Raw genomic sequence first — 22,150 nt, 5'->3', positions numbered from 1 at the left:
TTCGGATGGTGTTCTTCAAACTCGGCCGTCGGCTGGGAGTGGGTTTGCCGTGCCGCTCGTTTTCGGTTGCGTGCATCCGCAAGTTTTCTCTGCTGGGTGCGTGCTGGGTGCGCGTCAGTGCCAGCGCGGTCCCGCGATGGTCAGGTCCTGCGTCTTGTGTGGAGGGCAGCACGGCTTTGTTCACGGTGGTATCATCAAGGTGGCAGCCTCGGCCTCGGCACATGCTTTTGCGGACATGTTTTGATGGTTCCTCCCCGCCCCCTTTCCCCCTTTCCCGTCCCCCGGCCGCCAGCCGCCGGCGCATTGGGCGCGCTCGGGGACAGAGCTGGTTTACTTATTACCGTTCGATAGATGCTATCTGCTGTGGGACGAGCTGGGAGGCAGCAGCGGCCGTGTAACACCATCGAATGCTGTGTTCGTTTTTGTTCTTCCTTGCTTTGGTGATGCCGATCATGAGGATATTGTTTGCTGGCCCCGACGCTTGTGGTGCGCCGAGCTTCTCGCTCCAGCGGGGCCAGGGCGGCTAGGGCGGCCTCCCTTCTCAAGGTTACTGACGGTTTGTGTTTTGTATGAGGGTTACTCGGGTACGGGACGAAGCTAAGAGATGTCTGGAACTCAAAGCGGCATTTTTTGTGGTCTCGGCTGGGGTTAGGACGGTAGCATTGTGGCTGTTCCCGGCAGATCCTGCCAGTGGACCGGGACACAAGCTCCTGTGTTTCTGGAAGGTTCATATCGAAATCCGAGTTTCAGTCAAGACGAACCCCCCAGCTCCTGATGGACGGGGATGCAAGTTTCCCCAGCCGGATTTCCGACTCCTCATACATACACACGGCAAGATCGACGTGAAGATTGCGGCTGTTCGGCATTGGGGTGCCTCGGATGCTCACGACATACGCGGTGCTCTGGCTCTGACCCTGCAGGTGTGCGAAACTCGACAAACCGATAGTCGATTTGCATGTGTCCTGCATTGGCCCACCTGCCCTACTGAGAAATTGTTGATGGGTGCGAAGGGCTGTGATACGCTCGAGCTCTCCCCGACTATCAATGCGGGCCGTCCCATGGCTGGGAACAGCTTGTGGCCTGCGTTTGGCTGGCGCTTCCCTCTCTTCTTCGTCCCATTGCAGCGTATCCTTGCTAGAAACAGATTTCGATTGTGCATTGCGCAGGATATGCCGGGATGGAAATCAGGCTGATCATTCTCTGGGGACGGGAGTGGGGAGATGGAGATAGGGTTTCGAAGGGAGGTTGGTTCAACAAGTTCCCGTTGATGGGCATTACGGCAGCTCACTCCGTCTGCGGCGCATGCTCGGTGATTTTTGGCTCGCTTGGATGGCCGAATTTGATGTCGTATGTGATGTGAGATTATGAGATATAAGTCCGTTGGGCATCCATCACGGCAAGTCCAATATGAGCTATTTTTTTTCGAGCCGCGAGAGTCTGGCCGAGACATGGTCATGGAAAATGGACCTTGGGAGCCTGGGTTTGGTTCATGGCCCGGGCTCTTCCCCCTTGGAACATGGGGCTTGGCTGCTGCATGCGGCGCCTGGGCTGACACTTTCAGAACCTGGAAGGTGCGCCAGAGAATTCACCTTTAGCCTATCAAATTCCCCCATATATCGCATCGGAACATTTCGGGTCACTTTCGGCTCGCACATCAAACGGCCACCCTGCCAACCCTCCCTGACAAGTCCCATCTGGTTGGGTCAGATCGAGAAAATTCTTTCACTTTCATTTTTGCCAAGCCCTCCAAACTGCTCGAATTGTTGACAGTCGACAGGAACGGAGGCGGAGGGTGTGTGAAGATGCCGCCTGTGCCTCGCAGCAGCAGGGCTTGCAGCCACTGGATCAAGTCTGCTGCTCATCTTCAGTGACCCCAACACGTTGCTCGGCTTAGACTTTTCACTGGACCGGGTCCAATGGCAGCCAGCCCACTCATTCATTCATTGTGCATGCCGTTGGCCAAAACTACGTCTTGACATGCTTCGTTGAGTCTTCGGCATAAGATGGCTTTAGAGTACAATTCGCACACTTCCCTTTGATGGAGGGGTAAAAGAGCGGGGAACGTGTACCCATACATCTATCGGTCTGTACACCTTGGACGCCTCCATTTACCTGCCTGGGAATGTACCTGACTCAGTTCCTGCGGTTCCATATGCATTATCAAGACGCCGTCCCGCCTCTCACCACCCACCAACACTCATCCGGAGTGACGGAGCCGAAGCCGACAGCATTGCTACCAAGAGCCTGTTACCATGTCTTGGCATAGCAAAACCCAAGAGTCTCGAACCGTTGATCGATGCAAGATGGGGATGCATGTTCGGCTCTCCCCGATTCTGGAACCCTCGAGAAAGCCGGATATGGACGGAGGTTGTATTATCCTCAAGCAGGAATTACTGCCATGGTGGTTCTCAGCAGGTGCACTGAGCCCCCAAATCTCAGAGTTTTGGGGGGAGGTAATCTCTCAATTCGTCCTGTTGCAGAAACGTTCAGTGACCAATCCGGTGGACTTGGCGATCTGTCACAGCTTGTGATCCTTTGTTGCCCTAGTTGGAGGCCGCACAGGTGTTCCATCTCTCCAGCCAGGAAGCAAGAAACGTTTCCTTTGGCGGGTTGCCCTCCTGCTGATTGGTATGCATGTCCGGCCCAGGAGGTGTGCCAACTTGATAAGCTCTGCCCCTCCAATCCATGATGCCAATGCATCCACCCGCCCCTCTGACTCTCGGAGACAACCTGGAAGTCATCGACGTCAACGGAGTACTTCTCGGCTGGGGCATGTCTGAGGTCTAGGCTCTGCCGATCCCCCGTAACCACCGTAACCATCGTAACCACCAAACATTGCCGTTCCACAACTTCCGGGCCAAGCTTTCCTCTCACCATGCGGCCCATCAGCTGGTGTTTCCATGTGGCCCATTCTGCAAAAATGAGGCTTTCGATTACGTGATGGTTCAAGGGGTGAAGAGAGATCTTGACCAGAGATTCAAGACAGACAGACATACCCAAACCGCCCAATGCATCCAGCAGCTCAAAGCACTCAAGGTACAACCAATAATGGCAGCAATTGAAGTCTCGGGTTCAACAGGTTTGAGACAGGCATCGAAGCGGCCCAAACGGCTTGACGACAGCCTTCCCTGGCATCCGGAGCGGAGCATCCATTCCTGCCCCCTGCCCATCGTCCGGCCCTTGTTCCTTTCTCCCTTGGCAGTCCCGCCTGATCCATTTCTGGGCTGGAATGACGAGCAGCGAGTGCGGGACAAACCACTGCCCAGCCGGGCCGCTCCACTACCACCGTTCCCTCAAGGAACTCCTCACTCTGCACGTCCCGTTGTTTCCTGCTCCGGGTAAAAAAAATGATTGATATTCCCCTGTGTTTCCATGCCTTTCCTGATCCCCATCGGCCCACGGAGGCAGGCCCAGGTAACTCTCACACCAGTCACACCAGTCGCACCAGATCTCGTCCTCCCCCTCTCTTCCCCTCTCGGCCACGGCCACGGCCAAGAGGCACAGCCCACCGAACGCGTCCATCTTTCTCCAATACCCCTCAGGACCGCGTTTCTCTTGCATATCCCCCTCCTTGACAGCAATTCCAAGCTCTGTAACCAAATTCCCAGGCAAGTGTACCTGCTCTCTTTGTTACCCTCCCCTTTTGCCAATGTCATGAAAGCTGCAAGTGCATTATTTGCGTTTGCACCAACTTCAATGTGTGCTTGGCCCAACTTCCAGTGCGAAAAGGGACTTCTTCACTGCTGTTAAGTCCTTACGTCAGAGGTGGCGGCTGCAGCTTTGCTGTGGTGGGCCCGGCGCTAAGTGAATGGCCCCTCGGCCTTGTTCAGACATTACCACCCCTGGCGTCTATAAGCCCAACAACCCCGTACTGTTTAAAATTCACTTCAGATTCACTTGGCTATATATGAACAAGTTTGAAGTCCCAGTTGTTTACTGACTCTTTGATGCACAGTTGGCCCTGACGCAGATCCCCTAACCATCCCCGATCTTAGTCCTTGTGGCTCCCCCAACATACATCGACAAACTCCAACATTTTTCGACAAGAATCCCGATCCGTGCCAAACTTCACATCTTGGCCCTGTGCGGAGGGCTTGGACTTTATACTTTAGGCCGCCCCTCACCACCCCAGGCACTGAAGACCGAGCCCGTGTCTCTTTCCCGTTCCAGCACCTTCCTCACCCCCCGGGTCCGCCGCCTTCTCGAGAGACCACCCCCGTAGCCTCCGGACCGGCAGGCCTCGATTTTCAGGTCTCCGCTGTTATTCTTGTGCCGGCCTATTCTGGGTGTTTCCGCCTGCGAAAAAGAAATAATATTTTCCCACAAGTTCAACTGTCTTTGTGGTTTTCACTCCTCGCCCGTCGTTTACTCATGGGCTCGACACTCGGAGATCGATAGCCTCCATCTTCCCGCACCTTATACGGCACTCGACCACCGCAGCCTCCCCCAAACCCTCGAGGTCACCGATCCAAAATTCCTTTCAAATCGGCCTTAGCCGTAGCCTGCCCACCATGACGGTGTTTATCGCCTCCCTGTAAGCTCAACCCCTCTGATCCCCAGCGACTAGTTCGTTTGGAAGCTATATTCCGGCCTCGCAATGTCATTTTGGCATGCTCGAGGCATCAAGGGCTAACATGACTTTTCTCCTCTAGCTTTCTCCCCAAGACCATCCACTTCACCCTCCCAGGCACTCCGCCGCGTGGTTCAGCGTCGGAGAAGAAGCAGCCCAAGCCAGTGCCGCTTGAGAGACAGCCGAGCTTGTTCCAGCCGAGCAATATCACTCCTCCGATTACACCGACGGACGAGAAGAAGCGGGACGACCCCTTCACGAACGAGGATGGCCTCCGCGTGCAAATCCCGGGCACCGCCGAGCCTGTTACCGACACTCTCCGCGCCCCGGCTGACCGCAGCTCCCCGACCTGGGGAGGCCGTCCCGACCAGCCCATGTCGCGCGCGAACTCGCCGCCTCCCCCGTCTCTGATCGACAAGAGCCGACTGCTCCAGGCGAAGGCGAAGGAGCTGGGCCGTCAGGGTATAACGCAGCCGCGGTCGTTGGTTAGGAGCGACAGCCACGATCGCGTTTTTGCCCGTGCCGACTGGAAGGTCGTCAATGCCGATCAGGGCAACGGCGGCTTGCGTAACGCGGCCGAGGCCGCCGCTAGAGAGGGCAAGTTGGGAGACTATATTTGGGTCGGGACGCTAGGGATGCCGACCGACGCTCTTCAGGGCACACAGCAGCTACAAGACATCGAGGACAGGCTGGCCACCGAGCACAACATGCTCAGCGTCTTCTGCTCGGACAAGGACTTTGACGGCCACTACTCGCACTTCTGCAAGCAGATTCTGTGGCCCGTCTTCCACTACCAGATCCCCGACAACCCGAAGAGCAAGGCGTACGAGGACCACTCGTGGAAGTACTACGTCAACGTCAACCAGGCCTTCGCTGACAAGATTGTTAAGAACTGGAAGCGGGGCGACGTTGTCTGGGTCCACGACTATCACCTCCTCCTTGTCCCCTCCATGGTCCGCAAGAAGATTCCCGATGCCAAGATCGGCTTCTTCCTACATGTCGCATTCCCTTCTTCCGAGGTTTTCCGCTGCCTGGCCGTTCGGAAGCAGCTCCTCGAGGGCATGGTGGGTGCCAACCTGATCGGCTTCCAGATTCACGAGTACACCAGGCACTTCCTCCAGACTTGCAGTCGCCTCCTGAACGCGGAAGCGACGCCGGAGGGTCTGCAGCTCGAGGACCGATTCGTGGACGTCATCAACCTGCCCATCGGGATCGACCCGGTGAGCCTTACCCAGCATCGCCAAGAGGCAGAAGTTAAGAAGTGGCTGGACATCATGCGCGAACGCTACGCCGGTAAGAAACTCATCGTCGCCCGGGACAAGCTCGACCACGTCCGTGGCGTCCGGCAGAAGCTTCTTTCGTATGAGCTGTTCCTCAACTCGAACCCCCAGTGGCGGGATAACGTGGTTCTCATCCAAGTCGCGCTGTCTACCAGCGAGAAGAGCGAACTGGACGCTGCCGTGTCTGATATTGTCACTCGCGTCAACTCGTCCTGGGCCAACCTCGCCTACCAGCCGGTGGTATACCTGAAGCAGGATATTGACTACGCACAGTATCTGGCGCTGCTAAGCATCGCCGACGCGCTAATGATCACCAGCCAGCGCGAGGGTATGAACCTGACCTCGCACGAGTACATCTACTGCCAGGACGGCAATCACAGCGAAAAGAAGCACGGCTCCCTCATCCTCTCCGAGTTCACGGGCACATCTTCTCTCTTTGGCGGCAATGAGCTGTCGGTCAACCCGTGGGACTACCGGGCCTGCGCGAACGCCATCAAGAAGGCGCTCGAGATGGGCGACGAGGAGAAGGAGCAGCGCTGGTCCAGGCTGTTCGAACGCGTCAATCTCCACACCGGCTCGCATTGGTTTACGGAATTCACGGCGCGCCTGGACGAGGTGCATGAGCAACAGCACCGCCGCGAGATGACATCGGTCCCGCGTCTCTCGATTCCTAACGTTGTGCAGCAGTACACCCGGAGCGAGAAGCGCCTCTTCTTCCTCGACTTCGAAAACACGCTGGTTAACTGGGGCCCCGTTGACCAAATCATCACCGTTAGCCCGCAGGTGGGATACCAAGCCCCGTTCACCAGGCGCATGGTCGAGCATCTAACATGGTATCAGCGAACCGTCGACGTCCTCAGCGACCTGCTCCTCGACGACCGCAACATCGTCTACGTCATGTCCGGCCGCAGCCCCGACGAGCTCGACCACCTCTTCCGCCTCGTCCCTAACCTAGGCCTGATCGCGGAGAACGGGTGCTACCTCAAGAACTTTGGGAGCACCGAGTGGACCGAGGTGGCTGACCAGAACCAGATCCGCGAGTGGAAGGAGTCGGTGCAGCCCATCCTAACCTACTACCTGGAGCGCACGCCGGGGGCCTGGATCGAGAACCGGCTGTGCTCCATCAAGTTCAACTACAAGTCGGCCGAAGAATACGACTCCGCCGAGGACTACGAGGCCGCCCAGCGCCAGGCGAGCGATTGCGCTAGTCACATCAACGACGCCTGCGAGGTGCAGCGCGTGCACGCCCTCCCGCTCGAGGGATGCGTCCTCGTCGAGCCCATCGACTGGACCAAGACCTCGGCCGCTCAGAAGATATTTGCCGACCTGCAGGCGAGCATGGCCACCCCCGCCGAGGGTGAAGGCGAGGGCGACAAGTCTCCTTTTTCTCCTGCTGACTTCCTCATGGTTATTGGCGATGGGCGCGAGGATGAGAAGGTATTCAAGTGGGCCAACACCCTGGGCGAGGAGGGCACCGTGAAGGAGGTTGTCACAGTCAGCCTCGGTTCTAGGAACACCGAGGCGGCGGCTACGCTGACGCAGGGCGTTAGCGGTGAGTCCGACCCCGCCGCCACCGCCGAACCATCTCCTGAGCCGTCACTGACAGTTCACCCACCCGTCATAGGCGTCCTGATAACACTGCAGAAGCTGGCGTCGATCGCGTAAGCCCTGACATCGCTGCCGTTGTTGTTACCTTTTTTTGCTTTGCGTTGGCGCTTTTCAGGGGGGAGGGTTAGGGGGACAATCATGCCAACTTGATATATGATCACAGGGCTGGCGTGCCGTTGCGCCATCGACGGAAGAGCTCGGGCTCGACGCGGGCTCCGGCCCAGCAGTACCGGTGGGCTCCTTGATGAATCTCACGTCGAAGAATTTGGGGCTGGTTCATACCCAGCGGCTGCTATTTTTGTTGCTTTTCTCTTTTTTTTTTTCCTTAGTTCCTTCGTTTTTCGGTTTCTCTCAGCTCTTCTTTTGCTACATAGGGGCTTCGTGCGGTGGCATAACGACTCTACTCATTTCCTTTTAAAAGCGCATTGGGGTATTTGATGCCCCCTCCATTGCGCACCGGTGGTTTTCCTTTTTTTCTCTTTTCCATCTCTCTCTTTGCATGTAGCGTTCTGTATGGTTCAGGTCTCCCCTTTAGCGCAGCCCAAGTCCAGCGTCCGCCCGTTGCCATTCTTTTTTTGGCTTGCGCGTCTCTGTCTCCCGCTCGCTGAAAGACTCCAGCAAACTTACCAGATCGAACCAGGGGGTAGCAGGGAGGATAGCACACGGTACGGTGCCACTGGGATTGTCATCGTGGATGGGTGCCCGGATTTAGAGGTTGCCGTAGGAGATGGATTGCTTGGTTGCAGATCTTGGTGGTCTGTAGATAGAATGGAAATGGGAATGACTACCCGAGTTAGTCGACATGGGAAAAATGAGACTATATGAGCCCCAGCAATGGAGCATGGCATCAACGGAAACATGGAACATGGTGGATAGGGGATGACATGGAAGGATTCAGGGGTCACATTAGACACGGGATTTGGAGGATGGCGTCGGGTATTCATGGGTTTGCTCTGAACTTGTTGCATGGCTCCAATCAATACTATCATGGCTCTGGCGTTTTAGCCCCGTATTTGTTCTGTTTTGTCCGGAAGTGTATGTACAAACGTAGTAAAACTACGTCAGGTATCCAAACAAACCTCTTTACTCCCTCAACTTCAGGGGATCTCGTGACATCATCTCCGGAATCGGACTGCGGGGCATGTTTCTCTCCCCCCAGTATCATCTCACCGTGTTGACCCCGCCATGTCAGGCCAATCAAAACCCCACCAGATGAAGAGCACAAGAGCTTCAGCTTGCCAAGCAAAGCTAAATCGGGGAGCACCAGCTTTCCCCGGGATCCCGTCATTGTCCGATCGGAGCAAGGATCAAAGTGTCATGGGAGAAATTTCCGGTGCTGGTACAGTCAGCCCCTTCACCACGTAATTCGGTTTGTGAGGTCCCAGTGTTGCTACCGTATCCATTGGGAGGACCTTGGGTTTATATCCATACCCGAGAAACCTCCACTTGGCCTGCTGAGACTTTCCTAAAATCGAGATCCAATAAATCCGTATACCATTAACAACGTACTCAAATACATCCCCCCTCTCTTTCCAGTCCCTCCCTCTCCAAGTCTAAAACACCAACAAACGTCATCACAATGGCGCCCTTCCCCCCGCCTCCGGTCAACACCATTGACTGGTCCAATGTTGGCTTCCGTGTTCGCGAGGGTGACTATTCCCTAGATCTCCTTGTCCACGACCCTACCACCCAACTAACCCCCCTCCCTCCTCCCAGTGAACGGCCACATCGAATCCCACTATTCCGTCAAGACCGGAAAATGGTCTCCCCTCCGTTTCGTCGCCGACCCCTACATGCGCATTCACGGCATGGCCCCGGCTCTCAACTACGGTCAGCAGGCCTACGAGGGGCTCAAGGCCTTCCGCCTGCCGGGCAACGATACCATCGCCATTTTCCGCCCGGACCGTAATGCCGCTCGCCTCCAACACAGCGCCGAGTTCATCTCCATGCCCCCGGTGCCCATTGACTTCTTCCTCGAGGCCGTCAAGGCCGCCGTCGCCCTCAACGCCGAGTACGTCCCCCCCGCACGAGACCGGCGCCGCCATGTATATCCGCCCGCAGGTCTACGGCTCGTCAGCCCAGCTGGGCCTGAACCCGCCCGAGGAGTACACCTTCTGCGTCTTCGTGCTGCCCACGGGCGTCTACCACGGCACGCACCCGGTCAAGGCGCTGATCCTGGACGACTTTGACCGCGCGGCCCCCAACGGCACTGGCAGCGCCAAGGTCGGCGGCAACTACGCGCCCGTGTTGCGCTGGAGCGAGCGCGCCCGCAACGAGGGCTACGGCATCACCCTGCACCTCGACAGCAAGCGCCACGAGGAGGTCGACGAGTTCAGCACCAGCGGCTTCATCGGCGCCCTGGTCGACGGCAACGACATCACCCTCGTCGTGCCCGACAGCACCGCCGTCATCGACAGCGTCACCAGCGACAGCATCCAGCACCTCGCCCGCAGTTTCGGCTGGAAGGTCCAGAAGCGCGCCGTAAGCCTCCCCCTCCCCTTCCCCCCACCTTAACAACAACACCAACACTAACCCCCCCTAGATCAAATACACCGAACTCCCCGCCTTCCAAGAAGTCATGGCGGCCGGCACCGCGGCCTCCCTCGTCCCCATCCGCTCCATCACGCGGCGCAACAGCGCTGCTCTCCCCGCCGGCCCCCGCGTGTCCTCGTCCTCCGCCACCGGCGAAGAAAAAGTCACCTACACGCCCGACGGCTACGACGAGCCCGGCCCGCTGTGCCTGCGCCTGCTGGGCGAGCTGAAGGGCATCCAGCTGGGGCAGCGCGAGGACAAATTTGGGTGGCGCGTGGAGGTGACGGAGGCGGATGCGAGGAGGGTGGTGGTGGAGGAGGAGAAGCAGGGGAATGGGAATGGCCAGACCGTGGATCAGCTCGACTAGGGGTTTGTGGCTACTGGGGGTTTCTGTGCTGTGGGGTTGGGCCGGTGTGAGTATGTGGAGTGTGATTCTGATTCTGAGGAGGAGGAGGAGGAGGATGGGTATTGTGATGGCGTGTTTCGCATGTCCCTGGAGTAAGGGGCCCAGGGGATGGGGAAAAGGGGGTCTAGGGGGTGGCATGTAGATGGCCCGGTGATTTGTTGCAAAGGAAGAGAACATGGATGTTGAAGACGTTGCTCGCCTTACATGTAGCTTGTTCTGTTTGTGGGCTTAACTGCGTCTGCGGTGGGAGATGTGAAGATCTAAATTGTGTACATGTAGTCGACACCCCGCAGCGAGGAGAGCTCATGAACTTCTGTATGTACAGTAATCCTCGCTCAAGTGACATTGGTTTTGCGTTGCTAGTACAGGACTGTCCACCGGAACCGAGCAACTTCTAGCTACTGCGGTGCCCAGTCTAGTATCAAGTCAGTCATCCAACTTAGTACAACTCTAGCAACGACTAGTCTTCCTTCATAAACTCAAACCTTGCCCGAGCATCCCATGATTCCCACCCCTTAACGCCTTTCTGGTGCCAAAAAGGCCTTGCCTCAATCCCTAACATCCACGTGCATCCTCTAGGAACCTAGTAAACCCCAAGTCGTCCCGCTCTTCCGTCCCGAGCCGTTATGTTGGTCTTGCTCCCCGTGTATCCAAGAACATCCGCCACACACACCGTTGTATGAGCTACCCCACGAAGTGTCAATATCTGCGGTTAGTTGTATGTATTGTCAAATGGAATGAGCTCAGGCGATACGCCAAGGCGACGGCTGAGCGGTAGGAAGAAAGTCCGCTGTCGTACGGCTGGCGGCTGCTGGCTCCTGATTGTTGGCCGATAGCGCTACAACGCGGCGTCTTACATGTCGTGTGGGTTAATCCCGTTGTTGTCACCGCCTCGTCTGGGATAGGAAGCCCGAATGTACCTACCTAGGCACCTAGATACTACCTCTCTCCATATCCAGCTCACTTGCCGTATACTCGAGAGCACCAACTACCCACCACCATGCAGCAAGAATGAGATCTTCATAGTTGGCCTTTCCGTAGGGATATTGATCTTGGGAAGAAACTAGGGCCATCGGTGCGGGAGATAAGGTTAGGCTGCTTGTGATAGGGCCCCGGGGCCGTGTAGCTAGAAGCGAGTGGCCGTCTGAAACCGAGTGTTTTGTTTCCGCTGATCCAGCATGGTCGCCAGTCAGCGCCTTTGGTTAGGACCTCCTGCCAAGGTCGTTTATCAGGACCGTTCGTCGGGGCTCTCAGTTAAAACCGTCGTTCGGGCCGTCGGTCGGGCTTGTGACGGGAAAGCTACCTCGGTGAAATGTAATAATGTTTGGGTGGGGAGCTTGCTATCCTGGTTGTAAGCTGGCTTGTAAGCTACATGACACTATCGCCGTCCCGATGTGTATGAAGCTCAGCTCCGTGAGCGCCGTCCTGCTAGCCGGGTGGCTTTTCTGAGGGAGGTATCATAACCGGAAGCCCGAACTGGAGGCGATCCGCCACCTGATTGTCGCTGTCGGCGGCCATTGTCTTCGAGTGATTTACCCTCCCGACCTTCCTCTGCTCCCCTCCACCTCCTCAAGCAAGCAGATGTAGCTCTAGTCAAAGTTTCTCGCATGCATAGTCCTTGGAGGTGTGTCGGAGGCGGCCGCGTCAAGCGACTGTTTGCTGTTTCTCAGAACGTCAGCGTCTAGGAAAATGCCATAAAAGCAAAGTACAGATAGGTGCAGACCAATGCTACTTATTTAACCTCGAAGGGAAGAAACTGTCGATTGGGAGCAGCTAGTAACAGTTAGCAACACACAGCTGTAACAGACTTCAAAGACAACAGCCACTCCAGTCACAAGAAGCAACGCACCGGTATCTTGTGTGGTTAATGATAGACTTTGACGCAGAGTTACTTGTCTCTAGAACGAAACAAAGGCCACCAACGGGGGTGTTTTGTTGCACAAGAGAAGACAGCAACCGCTGAGAATGGGAACTCCATCAAGTCCCACGTATGTGTATGTATGCGCGTGCTGCGTATACGTGCCGAGTGTTGTGTACTGCGTATGCGTATGCGCATACATACGGCCATTCTTTGAACAAGGCCGCACATAAACTGCAAACTCACAAGTTAGTACAACGGGCCTCAATGCCTTGAACCCAGATAACAGCTCGGGCCCTAGCCGTGACCTGCAAGTGTCTCTGTGCTTCCAGATAGTGCAACAGTGATGAGGGCCTGTTTCGGGTTGTCGTTTGGGAAGGAGCATGGCATCACGCCTACCTTATTTGGCCCCAGTTTCATCCAGAAGACTCAAATTCTGTTAGGCAGAGCGGGTTTTATGCGTCGGTCACCCACAAAGTCGCAGCCCCAACCCCAAATTCATGCTGGCGGATCAGCAGAGTCCCAGTCAGCAAAGCCTACCTAAAATCAGCCCGTTTCATTATTCCACCCACAGTTTTTCGACATACCCATCTCCAACCGACTTCAACAACGCTCCAAAGGAACAAAGACATTCAAGCAATAAAACATGGCGGGGGAAGATCACAAGAAAGGTCTGCCGATGGGCGGCCATCTTCGAGCCCCGGTTTCCGACTCGGCAGCCCCAGCAACTGGAATAGAAGACCGTCAGCATCATCTCCGGACAGCACGGGCATCGCAAACAACCCACAATCGTGGTAGCAGTACGAGTAGATTTTCTCGCCCCGAGACCGATTTCCTCAGGAGACGGGCAATGTCCGGGGCGATGAGAAATACAACCGCTGAGTCGACTTCCGAAATACACTCAGCCCGCCCATCCGACCGACTATCGCGTCACAACCTGGCTTCCCAGGGCGGGAAGTTTGAGCCAATTTTGCCTAATCCATTTGCCCAGAACTCTATGCCCAGAGACGTATCGAGGTTTGTCCGCTACGACGGCACTGGCAACATGGGTGGCATTCAACCTTCCCGTGAACGCAGCAGCGATCAAGCAGACAGACACCCGGCGAACGCCGAAGATCGAGTCAACTCCCCCTACATCTATCCAGAAAATACGGGCTACGCCTCCTCTAGCTCTCAAGATATCCATATCCGCGCAGCCCACGATTCCTCGCCAGTGGGCGATCCAATGGGCTCTAGACGAGCCATGTCGCCATCCGACAACTCCTTTGGCAGCTCTCCCCCGGCGAGCATTGGGGATCCAACTAGCTGGCTGCTTCCACGGCCCTTCCGGCATGAAGTAGAGTTGCCGTTTGTTGGAGAAACTTCCTACGAAGACACTGACGAAACGGAAGCCGACTGTGAACTATCCAGTCTCTCATCCACAAGGTCCTTTAGTCAGGGGAATGGAAAGCTCAGGGCTATCACACCAAGCTCTCTGGGAAGGGGTGAGCCCAATACCCCCGCAATTCGTTCCCCTTATTCTCGAAGGGGCGAGTTGGGCCCCGAGCCGCGGCAGGTTAGCACCAGCAGCCCGTTTTACGACGTTGTAAACGCCAATCCCCTCCACCCTGCGTTCTCAATGTCTACCAGGAACAGTATGGCGTCTTCTTCTGGTTCTTTCACTGACTCTCAATTGAGCAGTCCTTCGCCACAGTCAGGATTCACCGGATCAAACCAACAACAATATCATGATGAATCGAGGGATGACACGCAGAGCCGCATCTACCGAGAGGACCACCGGCCCCTATCTCGGAATTCAGACACGGGGTCTCTGTGGGATCGACAGCCAACCTTGTCCCGGACGCGGCCAGCGTCTCCCGGATTGTGGCGTGCCCCGGATAATACCAACTCAGAGTGCGGCTACGGCCCGTCCGTGATCAGCGGACCGGTCACACAGACGCTGACCCCAAACACGTCCCCATATCTACGACAAACAGCTCGGGTAGTTGCATACAAGAGCACTAGCAAGACAACGGGTCCTCCTTTCCGTGGTCGTGCTAGGGGCGAGCCCGGGGAGCAGTGGCGGCCCCCAGCCGGTATCTATCGACCTTCGTTCGATTCTTCAGCTCAGCATAGACAACAAGATTCTTCAATTCTCAGCCCTCTTTTACGCCCAGCTGCCCCTCAGCACGCATTGCAATCGACCATGGATGTCGACGATGATCATACAAGACCAATCCAGAACAGGGCAGAAACCGAAACCCCGAGCATCCTCGACTTTGACTTCAGTTCTGATTCTGAGCCCGATGCCGAAAATATTGACGATAGTCACAATCTAGGTACGGGTTCCCCTCAACAAGGCAACCAAGAGCAGAACCCCCAGTTAGGCACCGACCCTACGGACGAAACAGATCGTGTGGTGTGTGCTATATCCGAAAGCCGCTCGTCAGACATGATTGGCGTGGCCGTCATCAACATAACGATTGGGGAAGTCGACCTCTTCAGGATTGTCAACGACGACAAATACCAGCGCCTTGCCGAGACATTGTGGAGGGCGTCGACGTGGCCGCAAATCTTCGTTGTGTTGAAGACGGCTGTCGACCAGCACAGTAAGTCAACAGTCACCGAATGCCTGGAAAATGAGTTCCCCGACGCCGAGATTATACCCCTGGATAGAGAGCACTGGAACGAGTCCGAAGGCCTGAAATTGGTCGACCGCTTTGCTTGGAGAGCGGACATTAAGGCCATCCGCCAGGATCTCGACCGCAATTTCTACGTCTCATGTGCATTCTCTGCGGTACGTAGCCCTAAAACCTCTAATCTTTAGCAAGCTAATGATGATGTTCAGGTTATGGCGTACGTTGAGGAGGAGACCGACGTGGTTTTCAGGGATAATTCATTGCGAATTCGGTACAGGCAGCCCGCGGATACCATGGGCCTGGACCGATCCACCATCACCTCCCTCGAACTCTTCCAGAACATCCGGAATTCAAAGGGGTCCTCGTCCACTCTCTTTGGGCTGTTGAACAACACACTCACGCCCCAGGGCCGTCGCATGATCCGTTCAGCCCTTTTCCAACCGAGCACCAACCGTGACCTGATTACTGAGCGACACGAAGCGGTTGAGGAACTGTCGAGCAACGAGGGCCTCTTCACAGAGGTGCGAGCGAGCCTCAAGCGGCTATTCCATATTGACGTCGAACGGTTCATCCCATGGGTATGTTCAGAAACAGATTAGGGTGGCCGGGGTCTTTGTAGACTAATACTAGGTACAGGTTACCTTAAACACCACAGAGCTCCGCATCGCTTTACAAGAGGGGGTGTCTCTGATTCAAGGTCGACATCAGATGTCGACGCCTAGCCACGAAGAACTCCAGGAAGCGGAAAAGGACTTAACACATATTCTCATGGTTAAAGCATACCTCGGAGGCGTTCAGTCTATTCGAGAGACTCTCGAGGCCGCAGGTTGCACGAGCAAGTTGTGCAACTGGGTGCTTGAAAAGTGTCGGCGAGAGAACATAGCGCCCATTGCCGGCTTCATTGAAGAAGCCATTGAGCAGGACGCTATTTATAGCAAGGCGCCCATCGACATCAGGAATAACAGAATGTGGGCTGTCAAGGTCGGTTATCAACATCATGTATTCTGTTATCCTCGCTGACAACTCTTAAACTCGTAGGCGGAGCCAAACAGCGTTCTAGAGGGCTCTCGTCAGATGTACCGGGACCGTACAAACGAGATGCACCAGTACGTGGAGGAGCTCAACAAGACGTTTCAAGGTACGTGGAGGCCCATACCTTCCCACCATCGCAGCCATTAACCATACCATGCAGAGCACTTGGGCACCGTGCCGCAGCTTCGGCTGGCCGGCGACAACCACTACTACCTGCGGTTTCAGTGGTCGGATGTCGAACGAGAACTGACGAGAGGCCGGACCACTTCGGAGGATGGAAGGCCGGCCCGCATGCACCAGCGGAGGCCGCAACTCCTGGGCGGCGTTGCGATCGCTAATGGAATCCGGCGGAAACACCACTACGACTGCCAGACCTTAGAGCTGATCCAACGGAGCAGCCAGATCCAGCGCCACGCCGACATTGTCACGACGCAATGCGACACGCTCATTATCGGCCTCAAGAAGTCTCTGCTGCAGCATGCCGAGGCCCTGCTCGCCGTTAACGAGGCCATCACCGTCTTGGACATGCTGTGCTCCTTCGCGCACCTGGCCACCACCCAGAACTACGTCCGGCCTACCATTTCCGACAATCTGGTTCTCAAGGGCGCCAGGCACCCCGTCGTGGAAGCGAGGAAGGAAAACTTCGTGCCAAACGACGTTTACCTCGGAGACCAGGGCGCCCGCTTCCAAGTTGTCACGGGCGGGAACATGAGCGGCAAGAGCACGTTCATCCGAACGGTGGCCCTGATCCAGATCATGGCCCAGATTGGTAGTTTTGTGCCGGCGACGTATGCTGCCATCCCACTCTGCGACCGTCTCTTCACCCGCTTGTCCACCGAAGACAAGCCGGAGAACAACCTGGGCACCTTTGGGGTGGAGATGACGGAGATGAACATGATCTTGAGGTATGTACCGACCCAGTTACAAACATGGCACTCCCACTCTAGGGTCCGCTAACTTCGCCCACAGGAGGGTTACTGACAACAGCCTGGTCATCATCGACGAGCTCGGCCGGGGGACGTCAACCAAGGAAGGGCTCAGCATTGCTCTCGCCATGTCAGAGGAGCTGATCAAGAAGGGGTGCCGGGTGTTCTTTGCCACTCACTTCACTGAGCTCGGTCAGTCAATACGATACCCTCGCGAAGGATTCTTCCGTATTAATCCCCCTCCCAGCCAGGATCTTGAATACAACGAAACAAGTCAGCGTTCTCAACGTCCATGTTGTGGGCGAGAGTAGCAAAGCAGGGGATACCACACAAATTTCGTTGCCGCATACCATCGCACCTGGTCCGGTAAAGAATGAAGACTATGGCCTGGATCTCTCTCGCCGCTTCCTCCCCGAACGAGTTGTTGATAACGCGGAGCAAGTTTGTAAGTTCCTTCGCGAAAAGAACTCGAACCGTGGCGTAGGCCCAGCTACGCGTGCCGCGAAGCAGAATAAGCTGATCCTCGCCCTCCCGGGCCTTCTCAAACAAGCCAATGACTCAGCCATGGACGACCCGGCGCTCGCGTCTTATGTTAAGAAGCTCCAAACAGAGTTTACTATCAGGATGAACATTGCGGCCGATGATGATGCGGCAGAGGGTTCGGGTACCAGGGACGTTCAATCAGCCGCCAACCTACCGACTCTGAGCAAACCAAGCGAAGAAGAGCTCGAGGGCTGGAAGAAGAAGTGTGACGCCGCAGAGAACAGAGTAATGCACTCCAACATGGCTCAGGCCGATGACAAGAAGCGACCCTTCCCCGCGGGCGAAGGCAGCGAATCTCTCTCGAAGAGGGCCAGAACAGAGCATGCGGCACCAAGCACGACATCCCAGCCGACACCGATCAACCGCAGCTCCATGATCGACGACCTCCGACGGGGCGCATGCACACCAACCACGCGCGCCGCGACCCCGAGCAGCCTCCGAACAGGCTCCTCCGACCCCCCAGTCGACTCCATCATGCACGACGCCCCCACCGCAGACCACACCCCAACAACACAGGCCTACAACCCAAACCCAAACGAGAACCGCCAGCGCGCCGTGCCCATCTCCTCCGGCTCCAACTACGATGAGGAGATGCCCGACGCCGACAGCCCGGATGTTGCCCTGCTGCCCCCGGGCTCGGCGCAGCGCCCTGCCGCGGGGGCTTATGCCGGCCTTGTGCAGCCGCTGGAGCAGTTCCAGCCGCTTAGGGACTGGTATGCTCGTGAGCAAGCCGCCGACTCTTCTTCGGGTGCGGCGCGTGAGGAGAGGGTTGGTGGTGGTGGAGGTCTGGACCGGGCTCGTTTGGCGACGCAGGAGTTCTTGCGGGGACTGCGTGAGCATGGGGAGGAGGGTGGGCAAGTGGAGGGGGAGGAGATGGAGATGGAGTTGTAGGGGGCCTCCTGGGTTGCGTGGGTTTTTCTTTTTGGTATTTTTTGGGAGGGATGTTGGAGGGCGTTTTTCGTCAATGATATGGTTGCTGACATTGAGAGGGGTGGATTTGCTGAGGACATGAGCGGGAGGGAGGAGTGAGTGATATGGAGTTGAAGCTGGGGTCTATATACGTCGCTCTGGGGGTTAGCTATCGCAAAGCTTGTGCCAGAAGACTCGATATCTTCTAGTTAGATCTAGTTTCCTTAAACATGGACCACTCCGTGACTTCAATGCGTTACTCCGCTCCGCTTCTACTGTTGGGGTTGTTGAGGCGACGTTCAAGCGCCCCGAAGATGATATCCCAGTCACAACTTGGGGGGCCAGCCAGCGTATGATGTGGAATGCCACCAACAATGGTAAACCGTGAAAAGCATGTCATATTACCCCCGAATCATATGTCCACCCCGCCTCGCTTCCCCTGGAATCCACCTGGTATATACTTGTAGCACTACATATCTCATTACTCCCCGGGTATCACTCCAGCGCCCTCGTCATCGTACCCGTCATCATCTCACACATCGCATGCAAACATAAAGAGAAAGGAAAAGACAGAAAAAGAAACCGCTATGGAACCGATCACAACCGATCCGCGTTATACAACAAAACCGGCCAGCATCCACCAACAACACCGCTGTATGTGGGCGGCGCCATCATTCCCTCCAGATGTGCGTGTCGCCCAGACTCACGGAGCTAGACGAGTTGCTGCTGCCACCGCCAACACCACCCGTCCTGCGACGCGGCGTGCCCAGGCCCGAATCGGAGCCGGGGAGGGAACCCGTGTCTGAGATCAGCAACGGTGGCGGCGCCTCCTCGTAGATCCAGGGTTGTTCGAGTCTGTTGTCAAGGTTAGTCAGGAACCCCACTCAAAGGGAAGAAGAAGAAGGGCGGGGGTACTCACGGCGCCACCAAACTGGGATTCACAAACCGCAGGCCCTTCTCGCGGTCCTCGTCCACGGTACTCCCCCTCCGCAGCACCTCCCTCTGCTGCTCCGCGGCCCCAGCAGCATCAGCATCCCCCCCCGCCCCACCCAAATCCCCATCCACAATCGCCGTCTCGCCGCCCTCACCGGGACGCTCAATACTCCTCAGCGCAATGAACCGCGTCAGCGGCTCCACGCGCCGGCGGAAGTCCCACCCATACCACAGCGTGGCGACAAACAGCGGGCCGACCAGCAGCGCGACGGTGAAGGCCTTCTTCAGCGCGAAGTAGCCCGACATGGTCAGCTGGAAGACGACGAGGCCGAGCACGATGCGGTAGCAGATGATGCGCCAGGCGCCGCCGGTGGCGTGCTGGGGCTGGTCCATGGCGTAGAGCAACTGGTACTTGTAAGTGAAGTAGCCGAGGGAGAAATAGGCGAGGCCGAGGCCGAGGACGAGGGAGCCGCCGCGCAGGGCGCTATAGACGAGGCAGAGGATGAAGACGAGCAGGGCGGTGGGCAGGTAGAAGCCGTAGTAGAATTTGGGGGGTTGGACGAGTTCGGCGAAGTCGCGCGGGGTTTTGGCGCCCATGCGCAGGATGAGGTATTGGGCGATGCTGCCGAGCTCGAGGAGACGAAAGGGGAAGAGCCCGAGGCCTTGGAGCATGATGAAGTTGGTGTAGAAGACGGAGAGCTCTTCGATCTTGCGTGCGAGGGTGTAGGCGATGTAGGTGGTGTCTTTGAGAGAGTTGCGGAGGACGTCGAAGATGGAGGTGACGGCGCCGAAGATGGTGAAGATGAGGAAGATGTTGAAGAAGGTGAAGAAAAAATTCTTACTGATGGCCGAGAGGGCGATGTCCCCCTGCGAGAGCATGCCTTGGTGCCAGGAGAGATAGTCGTAGAGGTAGGGAACCGCGACGTTGAGCAGGGAGGCGACGAGCGTTGGGAGGCCTGTCTGGACGAGGGTTCGGGCGATTTCGTGTTCCTTGAGCCAATCGCCAAAGGCTGGGAGGAACTTGTTGATGGTGCAGATGCTGAGGACGGAGGCAAGGAAGGCGACGGGAACCAACCACACAACGGAAAGAATAGCGACGAAGGTCGTCACAGTCCAAGACCGAGCGCGGCGGCTAAAGCGCGTGGCGTATGTGTTCTTCCATACGACGTCGGACGGTGCAGGAGCGGGCTTTGTCTGGAGACGGCCTGGGTGAGGGTCGACAAGTGCCTGAATCGCCATTTGGCAGGCAGCAATGGAGTCCATGGTGACGAAGGCAAGGTCGGCAGGCTCGTATGTCTTCTTTCGCGCGGCGGTGATCTTGTCGTCGAGCTGGCGTAGCTTTTCGGTGTAATAGTCGATAGCGTCGGTCTCTCTACTTTGGAGACGCAAGAAACCATACCAAAAACGGGTCCGTGGACGCCGTCTCTCAGACGGCTGAGCCTCGTCCTGGCTCAAGAGACGATCGCCTTCTCCTGCCTCCTCATCTACCACCTCTGGGGCACCGCTCGCACGGCCCCCGATGCCATTATCACCACTCCCATTTGTCCGTGATTCGGTGGCCGCTAGTGGCGTATGTGCGAGGTAGACACTCCAGGTCTCCTCCAGCTTGGCCAGAACAGTCTTCCTCTCTTCCATCAACTTGTCAAGCTCGGCCCAATTGCAGCAAAGAGTGACACTTTCAACCTTGCCAATCTCGAGCTTCTGCACCAGGTCCTTGATGGCGGCCTCGGTTCTTAGTTCCTCGGGGATGCTGGATAGGCGAAAGGTTCGGTCGGTAATGGTGGATTGGGTACCCAGATAGTCCTGGCGCACGCGTATCACTTTGGCCGTCTCCCTCCTCATGAAAAAAAGGGTAAGACCAGTGAAAAAATAGGTAAACACCAAATATGACCACAAATAGCCCAGGTTGCGGTTGAAGCTGTCGTCTTGATTGCGGTCTGACTTCTCCAGATCAACGAGCCGTCTTGCAAGCTCATCCTTGTAGCCCGTTGCGAATGGCCTAAACAGAAATATCTCGGTCGACTTGGCGTTGTCGAGGAAGTGATGATTGATCGGCCCGAGCACGACAGCGGCGAAGAAGAACATGGTGCCAAAGAGGCGCATGGACATCTTGAAGAAGGCGAGGAACACATATGCGTCGAGGCCGGCCGAGGACAGGACCTGCTGTTCGGTGATGTGGTATAACACGGGAATCCAGCCAAAGAAGGTGTCGGGGAGAGATGGCAGACCGAGAAGGGGATTGGCGTGTCGTTTTCGGGCGGCGTAAAGGGACTTCCATCGTGGTCGGAGGATCTGCGAGCGAAGTGTAAGCGGATGGTGTATTGAGGAATAGAGGGGTGGCGGGCTTGGTAGGTAGGAAGACGTACGCAGAAAGCTATGAATGCCGACAAGCCCAGAGCAAGAGAGATGACGAGCTGGACTTGGGTGTCCTTCTTGCCGGGTCTGACCGCATTATCGCCGCCGCAGTCGGGATTGTCGGGGTCTTCGAACATGTTCATTGCTGCCACTCGAGACGTTTCACCTGGGAGGGCAGATGCGTCGGAACAAGAGGTGAACTGGCGGCCTGGACATTGGCGTTTGCGAGCTCTGTACCCAGGTAAGGTAGGTGAGGTGTGTACAGGCTCGAGGCGGTGGGCGGTGTTGGAAAAGGCAGACACTAAAAAGGCGAGCTCGGTTTGGTCACGCAACCTTGGCGGCCAACAGCAGTTGCGCTTGCAGTGGAGCTGGAGCTGGCAGTGACGTGACGAAACAACAGGCGGCAGGCAATGCAAGCCACTGACGCTTCCAGGGATGAGTTAAATGTCTTGGTGTTAAAGCCACAGGTGGCACAGCATCCGCCCCTGACGCAGCTTCTCTTGGATACCAAGAGAATTATTTCGGTCACAAGCCCAGGCAAACCAACCGTCTATGTAATAATAGTTACGATATGTACGAA

At 56.5% G+C, this 22,150-nt stretch overlaps 4 protein-coding genes across 4 annotated transcripts; 3 read left to right on the top strand and 1 right to left on the bottom strand.

Annotated features, from left to right (window-relative positions):
* Positions 1-4,511: 4,511 nt before the first annotated feature.
* Positions 4,512-7,515, top strand: CHGG_01229 (uncharacterized protein; the record flags this gene model as incomplete). Its single annotated transcript, XM_001220449.1, has 2 exons — positions 4,512-4,534; positions 4,653-7,515. The coding sequence occupies 2 exons, from the start codon at positions 4,512-4,514 to the stop codon at positions 7,513-7,515; spliced, it is 2,886 nt and encodes a 961-aa protein (XP_001220450.1).
* A 1,522-nt stretch (positions 7,516-9,037) lies between these two features.
* On the top strand, positions 9,038-10,357 carry CHGG_01228 (uncharacterized protein; the record flags this gene model as incomplete). The annotated part of the gene is made up of 4 exons (XM_001220448.1): positions 9,038-9,107; positions 9,175-9,503; positions 9,562-9,939; positions 10,001-10,357. 4 exons carry the CDS (start codon positions 9,038-9,040, stop codon positions 10,355-10,357), a joined length of 1,134 nt encoding a protein of 377 aa, XP_001220449.1.
* Positions 10,358-12,900: 2,543 nt separating this feature from the next.
* Positions 12,901-18,264, top strand: CHGG_01227 (uncharacterized protein; the record flags this gene model as incomplete). The annotated part of the gene is made up of 9 exons (XM_001220447.1): positions 12,901-14,842; positions 14,912-15,030; positions 15,082-15,450; positions 15,530-15,853; positions 15,911-16,010; positions 16,065-16,809; positions 16,874-17,022; positions 17,078-17,275; positions 17,393-18,264. 9 exons carry the CDS (start codon positions 12,901-12,903, stop codon positions 18,262-18,264), a joined length of 4,818 nt encoding a protein of 1,605 aa, XP_001220448.1.
* A 689-nt stretch (positions 18,265-18,953) lies between these two features.
* On the bottom strand, positions 18,954-21,713 carry CHGG_01226 (uncharacterized protein; the record flags this gene model as incomplete). The annotated part of the gene is made up of 3 exons (XM_001220446.1): positions 18,954-19,137; positions 19,202-21,507; positions 21,582-21,713. 3 exons carry the CDS (start codon positions 21,711-21,713, stop codon positions 18,954-18,956), a joined length of 2,622 nt encoding a protein of 873 aa, XP_001220447.1.
* Positions 21,714-22,150: the final 437 nt, after the last annotated feature.

Source organism: Chaetomium globosum, genomic scaffold, assembly GCF_000143365.1.
Source record: "Chaetomium globosum CBS 148.51 scaffold_1 genomic scaffold, whole genome shotgun sequence".
NCBI lineage: Eukaryota > Fungi > Ascomycota > Sordariomycetes > Sordariales > Chaetomiaceae > Chaetomium > Chaetomium globosum.
Note: the sequence above shows the minus strand (reverse complement) of the source record. Positions and strands in the feature narration are given on the sequence as shown.